General features: G+C 34.7%; 1 protein-coding gene across 1 annotated transcript; it reads left to right on the top strand.

Annotated features, from left to right (window-relative positions):
* The first annotated feature begins 668 nt into the window (after window positions 1–668).
* On the top strand, window positions 669–3,004 carry LOC145073732 (uncharacterized). The gene is made up of 2 exons (XM_079020239.1): window positions 669–887; window positions 1,743–3,004. Exon 2 carries the CDS (start codon window positions 1,765–1,767, stop codon window positions 2,695–2,697), a length of 933 nt encoding a protein of 310 aa, XP_078876365.1. The 5' UTR covers window positions 669–887; window positions 1,743–1,764; the 3' UTR covers window positions 2,698–3,004.
* Window positions 3,005–7,585: the final 4,581 nt, after the last annotated feature.

Genomic DNA, 7,585 nt, shown 5'->3' with positions numbered 1-7,585 from the left:
GTCATGTTGTGAGCCTTGTTTTTCCCTAAAAACATGCCTTTGACTCCCTGAAGCCCTAAATCGACCTAATCCGGAAAACCGGGTGTTACACTGCCACAACTATCCATCAAGGGAAAAGATATCGGTGGTGCAGATGAGATCAAACGGCTTCACGAGGATGGAACTTTGTTTAAGTTTGTGAAGGATTTTCTTGTTATTGATCCTGGTTTTTTTTTTTTTTTTGCGATAATTGTAGGGATGCAAAATTTATGCCATGCCCAAATTGCAGTGGGAGCAGGAAGGTTTTCGAGGAAGAAGAAGAGAGATCAATTAGGTGCCCTAATTACAACGAGGATGGATTGATCAGGTTTGCAATTAAAATGTTCGTAAATTGTCTTTTAGGCGAAATGACGAAAATACCCTCATGTGCAAGGCACATGGGGGCATGTTAATGTTGCTTTAGCGAACATCCAACCCAAGGTCCATTTGCATTCAAGGTTTCGTCCGTATGTACCATTTGAGGAAAAAAAAGGTTTCGTAAGGATTAATTCAGGGAAAAAAAATACAAACTTAAAGGACCATTAGTGTAATTTAGTAAAAGATGTACCTAAACACAAGGACCAAAATTGAAAACTCTGCTCAGTCCGTCGTCCGTGACTCCACGCTCCCTAAAATTGCGTGGATCCGCAGTACCCCACTACTCCCATTTCTCTCTCGCTTTTTCTCTCCCTACGTTTCATAGCGAATATCGATTGGGCAATTTTTCGATAAATCCGATATATACTTCCCCTACGCAAAGGAGTGAAATTCAATCCCTCGATCTCCCCCCTTCAATTCAACAAAACCCTAATCTGATCTTTGTCTTTGACAAAAATCTAACCCTGTAAACTCCTCCCAAGGATTGTCAGGTATGATTTGTTTTTAACCAGTCTATTTCATCTTTTAGTTGGTGACTGTGTTTCGAATAATCATTTGATTTGATTTCTTTCAACGGATTATGACAAAATTGTAAAATTTACGTTTTTGAATCGTAGATTGCAGTTGGTTAGATTTCACTTGCTTTTCGATTTTCTATATTAAAACAAATTAGTTTTGTGTCCTTATGCTTCGGATTCGAAAGAATCTTATTTATTTATTCATTTCCATCTCTTGTTCCCCTGATGATTTCGATGTGGCACCTTATCTTTGATCTCTACTGGATCCAGATTTGTTTTGAAGTTTAAGTGGTTTGGTCAATTTTGCAGACTTCATGTTTGATAATTTAACTTATGTTACTTGAGCTTGCTTCCGTTGCTCTAATTTGTTTGTAATTGCCTTTCTAGATGATGATCCACATAATGAATTTCAGCAATTACTTCTCAATAATTCAATTATCACAAGTGTTTCTCTTAGGCTAGCAAAATGTAGCTTGTTTTGATATATTGATCGAAATGTTATGCTGTAATTTGTTTTTGTGAATTGTGATTAATATTATTGGATCAATTCTTGGAACATGGAAAGTAAATTAATGCTTAATTACATAGTTTCCACCTCATTTGTAGTTACTCAAGAGAACTTAATACCATATTTATGCAAAATACTTATACATGTATATGCATTCAGATCCTTCTTACAACTCACTATCTTTCAAAAGATACAATTTTGCGTGTTTATAATTGTTCTTTTCGGACATTGTGATTTACCATTTTTGACTTTCTACTTTCTTGAAAACTTATTTCATCCCAAATCTCAAAATTATCAATCTTTTTCTGTTTTCACATCAGGTTAACTTCTTCAAAAATAAAAATGGCAAAAAGTGCCAGGGGAAGACGTAGAACCGCTTCAAGCCACCACAGAACCACCCCATACCCACACCCACACCTCGCCTGCCGCCACGTCTCCGGCGACCTCACCGGAAAACCAAAAGACTGGGAAGACATAACCTGCTCAGTGTGCATGGAATACCCCCACAATGCTGTCCTCCTCCTCTGTTCTTCCCACAACAAAGGTTGCCGCCCGTACATGTGCGGCACCAGCTCCCGCTACTCCAACTGTCTCGACCAGTACAAAGCCCACCACCACCCTCCTCCGCCCCCAGCAACCGGTGGTGGTGGTGGTGGTTCGCCACCACCACCGGTTGAGAAAATCAAAGAAGGGGCGGAGCTCGCCTGCCCGCTCTGTCGCGGGCAGGTGAAAGGGTGGACAGTGGTGGAGTCTGCTCGTGAGTATCTTAATTTAAAGAAAAGAAGTTGTATGCATGATGAGTGTAGTTTTGTTGGGGTGTATAAGGAGTTAAAGAAACACGTGAGAGAGGTGCACCCATCGGCTAAGCCACGTGAAGTGGACCCCGACCAGGAGCAGAAATGGCGGCGGCTCGAGCAGGAACGTGAGCGGGAGGATGTGATTAGCACCGTCACCTCTTCAATGCCTGGTTCCGTGGTATTCGGTGATTACGTCATTGAACGGAATCCATACGGTTTGGATTCCGACGATGATGATGGTTTAGGGAATGTCGGAATCAATAATAATTTCATGAATATGCTTCTTTTGTTTCACGCGTTTGGTCATGGTGGAGACACAAGAGTACTTGATGCTGATGATGATGAAGATGATGATGATGATGGTGGTGGTGGTGGTGATGGGATGTCATTGGTGAGCCGTTTGAGGCGGCAGGGTAGGGTTATTTTGGGAAGATCGGGGAGGAGGAGGAGGAGGAGGAGATTGGGTGGTGAAAGATAGATGTATGATAAGAAAGTGAATGTAAAGAAGGGAATCATGAAGATAAAAGGTTTTTAGGGTTTTAATTAGTTTTTTAGGAGTGATAAAAGGAGAAGTGGTTTCGATGCTTCCCTGTTGTCATCAATCAACAATATTTGTTGATGTGTATGACTGGAAGAAGCTTGAAAAAGAAAATTGGAGCTTCTTTTTTTTTTTTTATATGTAAACTTTTGTTTGACAAAAAATGTTTTAATTTGTGTTTGTAATTTCGTGATTCCCTGGATTTGCTTATGTTCATGAGATTTATGAATCCAAAACATTCTTTAAATCTTGATGTAAATATGCAATTGATTGATTTAGATGTTTGTTGGATGGATGTTAAAAAAAAAAAAGAAAAAAGTATATGTCTCCTATGGCGTGTTTAGTTCATGAATCAATGGAATCGGAATTTGAGATTCTATTCCGTGATTTGTTTGGTTGTTGAATGAATAGAATTCAATTTTGTAGGAATCCATCATTCCTGAAATGGATTCAATTACATAGTTCTTTTTTCTATTAAAAGACCAAAATACTGGACATGTTATAAAATTCAATTATATATTGAGTAAATTACATGTTTAGTCCTGGATGTTTCTTCAACGTAGCACCTTTCTCAAAAATATGGTCCATGTTTCAAACTAAATTACAAGGTTTGGTTCCTAACACTAACGTCCGTTTGTTTTATTATCACCCTTATGTGTCATGCACATGAGGGTAGTTTCAGCTTTTCACAATGCTATTTCCCTTTTGAAGATTAAAAACATGACAGTCCTTCGCCACCACCAATGTCCAATCCAAACCAAAATCAAATGAAAATCCTAAGCAAATTAGAAATCTACAAATTAAGACAAGCATGATCATGTTATTCTTGACTGAAACCCATAAACTGAAACTTGATGATACCAACCTAAAATTTGAAATTTGATTAGCATGATGAACCCAAACCATATATGTAGTTGTCTATAAAAACAAATAAACATGATAGCTTATAAAAGAAGTATATACAAAAGTGTCCAACTCTTCATTCTTCTTTATGCACCCTTCCATGAAAAAGTTATCTCCAAATCCTCAAGGAGATGTCATTTGGAATTTTGTCTACCATCATTCTTCTAAATAGTTGCTAGGCTCTCCTTTTCTCTTTTATGTATTGTATCGTCAAATTCTTAAGTCTTATAATTGTCTTGATGGTACTGCTCTTCCTGTTGTAACATCATCACCTTAAAATTCTCTTGTTGATGATCGAGTACAACCTCCATCTCGCCCATGAAAGCTTTTAACATGTTTGGTGTTGTGTGTGCATCCTTTCCTCCGGACTTGATCATAGTGTTATCAAAATTGTCATATATTATCTTCATTTCTTCCATAAGTATCAATTCTTGTTCATCTAACATTTCTCGAAATCTTCCAAGTAGGTTTTTTTTTTTTTTTATCTTGCTGTTCCATTTCTCCTTCCAACATGACTTTGAACTCCTCCAACATAGCTGACATTGCTTGCTCCTAGTTACCATCCTTGTTTATCTTCTTTTCAACAACTTGGCAGGGATTTTTAGTTGTCATCATCCTTAGAAATCCAATTTGTTAGTTCCAAAATATTTATTATTTGCCTATAAAATGTATACACATACGTTGTATAAAGTCTGTCACGACATACATGAAGAATGTTAATTAGGTCTATGCATTTTTTTCTAAGATGTCTTATCTCGGCTTCCTTGTCCTTGTTATCAAATTGTTAGGCTCTTGCAAAAGTCTGCCACCTCATCTACCACCAAGCATAACTAAGCAGAACTAGAGTAGTTTTTTTCTTGACACCACTTTCCATAATATTTCTATTATTTAAAGGACACGGTTACTACATATTCATCTTCCGGGACATTCACATGATACATCTAAGAAAATATTTAAACATTTAAAGACCAACACACGTAAATCTCTCACTTTACTCAAAAGTCATATATGATACTTATTTTACATCCCTAGAGTAATACTAGTTTAAGTCCAAATACCAATCCATGTACCTAATTCACTTAAACCATTGCTTTGATACCAACTTAACTCTCATCACACGGGTATTATAAAATCATACATTTAAAACCATTTTCAGTTTTAAAAACAAAGTTCATAGTTTTTAATAAAGTTTGTGGAATATCAAAATGGTGCCAAAAGTTATCAAAAGTTTTATTGTTTAAACATGCGAGTAAACAGTAAGTATCAAAACCATTGCTCTGATACCAACTTATAACTCTCACAGGTATTATAAAATCGTACATTTAAAACCATTTCGGTTTTAAGAACGAAGTTCAGAGTTTTTAATAAAGTTTTTGGAATATCAAATGGTGCCAAAAGTTATCAAAAGATTTATTGTTTAAACGTGCGAGGTAACAATAGGTATCAAACACATAGTTCAAGCTCCCCGTAATTTGGAGTCTTCTAAAAGTCCCAATCTCTAAAGACTTTAATCTAAACACACATCAAAATAAGTTAGTCAATGGATTTCCGTAGTGAGTTACCTGAGGTACTCATTTAGAGTAAGGCGAATCAATCCAACTTACTCGAATTAAACCTCCGATAACAATCAAAAACACATAGAAAACTTGAGTTTAATATCTCAATCAAAACAAAGGTTTGTATATACCCAAAAGATTTGCTTTAAACAATATTATTTCTAAAAAGGACTCATAAGTCTTATAATTTCACATAAAATGGTAAACCTTGATTTTATCATAAAATTACCTTGTCTGTATCAATAGTCCAACTTACAAAAATTGGTGATTTAATATCTTGGACTCTTGGTTAGTGTCATCAAGGAACCACCGCCAACTATTGTCCCGCATACTAAATGTTAGCTCGTTAAGGGAACTACCACCCTATGCCACACAAGGGATAGCTAGCATGTATGTACACATGAGAATTATCTAGAAATTTACTCACAAACAACGAATGGTTAATATTTTGGGTAGCCGAGATCTCACAGTCACAATCCATCCTAACATGATATGCACAAGTAGGATGCTCAAATCATTTTTCAAGAATCATATTATCTTTTTCTTTTATAATCAAACTAACTTCTAAAAATGACGTTTCATGAATGCACACATACATATAGTATACAAAGTACCAACACAAAAACATTTAAGTAAAACATAACGAAATTCAAAGTAAGGTATGGGAACGTGTTCTATAACTCACCTAAACTTCTAACTCCAAAACTTACTCCTTACTTAAATAAAAGTCTCCGCAAACACCACCTATATGATATGAAGCGAATTACTAAATATGACCAAAATACCTTTAGTGTCAGAAAATTCCAAAACTCTCAAATTATTCATTATTAACCTGGTTAGGAATAATATAATTGAAATCAGGTCAAACAAAAGTGCCAATGCCCATAAAATTTGAAATATGACTCCATCACAAAAGGCATTGTGCACCGGGTGATACGACTCTTTTCACAATGTGTCACGTTTTTCTACATGAGATGTCATATTTCTAGATTACTTGTCAAAATGGGCATCCTACTTACGTTATGCGTCACTTTCTACTAATGAGCACGTCAGTTTTGTACAATAGGTTTCTAACTCAGTTTTGCAATCCCATTTATCCATTCTAAATTCACTTAAACAAGTAGCTTTAAAAATTACTTATTTTTACAACCAATATGGGCCTCCAGACACTATTAACATCCATTAAGCCACACATGAATACATTGACTTGATTCATAAAGTTCCTCACTATAAATCATGATATTTACTGGTCATTAAACTTCCTATACTTGAGTGCTTAATTGACGAATAAAATACTTAAGTTACTTGCAATCATTCCAACCATTTCAAACTATCAATTCATCATAAATGATGTAATTCAATACTTTCTCAATCTACTTAATTTATTTAACTCAATTCCATAATAAGATCACAATTCAATTTCTTAAATTCTTAATTTGCCCTTGTGGCTAAATATGTACTATCAATAAGGTGGAATTTCATCAATCAACTAATAAATCCCCAAATCTAAATCATCAAAACTTGATTCTCCCAATTCTTGAGTTTGTGTATGCTTGAATAGTTTATTGCAACAATGCTACATTTTAATGGTCATAGAATCCAATTCATAATGGTTTTACAACTTCATCATCATACCTTGAGGTTATATGGTTCATAACTAGGTTTCCACCTGAACATTAAATCTATCAAGTGGATGATAGATTGGAGCTTAGAAACAAATCAAATATCTAAAAGGGTTATAAAACAAAACCTATCATCAACAAGTGCTAAAATTAAATTTGAATACATAGCCGGAACCTAACTCGTTTTTGGAGTCTATAATGAGGGAATTATACCTCAGATAATCTCAATCATTGTTTGTGATTTCAATATCTCACTTGGACTTCAATCTCCGACACTAGAGTTCCTTTTTGACACAATTCATCATCCTTCATCTTCCCTTCATCAAATGATGGGATATTGCTTTTTAGAATATAACTTGATAAGGAAATGTTTGACTCGTTACTAAACCAACATTTATTGCTTCAAATCAATCATAAGGCAAAAGGAATTTCTATGGAGGATATCCATTTAGATCTTAATCGAATCTACTCTGATAAATGAAGGTTTTTTTTGCCACATGTCACACTCTCATTCAATTTGACAAATGTCATTTTGTGGGTATTTTGAATTAATTTTTTTTCCACATGTCATTATATGAGTTTTTCTATTTTAATAAATTTCACCTAATATTTTAATTTAATAATTACAATAAATGTAGTAATAAATAAATATCAATTTCATTAATAGACTTACCTTGTTATTTCAAAATTCTCAAATTAAAATTAGTTTATTTTGTTTATTTATTTAAATTTAAAAGATAAAAAAAG

This window comes from Lactuca serriola, chromosome 9, assembly GCF_051521515.1.
Source record: "Lactuca serriola cultivar US96UC23 chromosome 9, Lser_US96UC23_V15, whole genome shotgun sequence".
Classification (NCBI taxonomy): domain Eukaryota; kingdom Viridiplantae; phylum Streptophyta; class Magnoliopsida; order Asterales; family Asteraceae; genus Lactuca; species Lactuca serriola.
The sequence above is the reverse complement of the archived record's forward strand: the minus strand, read 5'-3'. Positions and strand labels throughout refer to the sequence as shown.

Coding starts and splice junctions, on each gene's coding strand:
- LOC145073732 (XM_079020239.1), top strand. CDS start 1,765: ATGGCAAAAAGTGCCAGGGGAAGACGTAGAACCGCTTCAAGCCACCAC.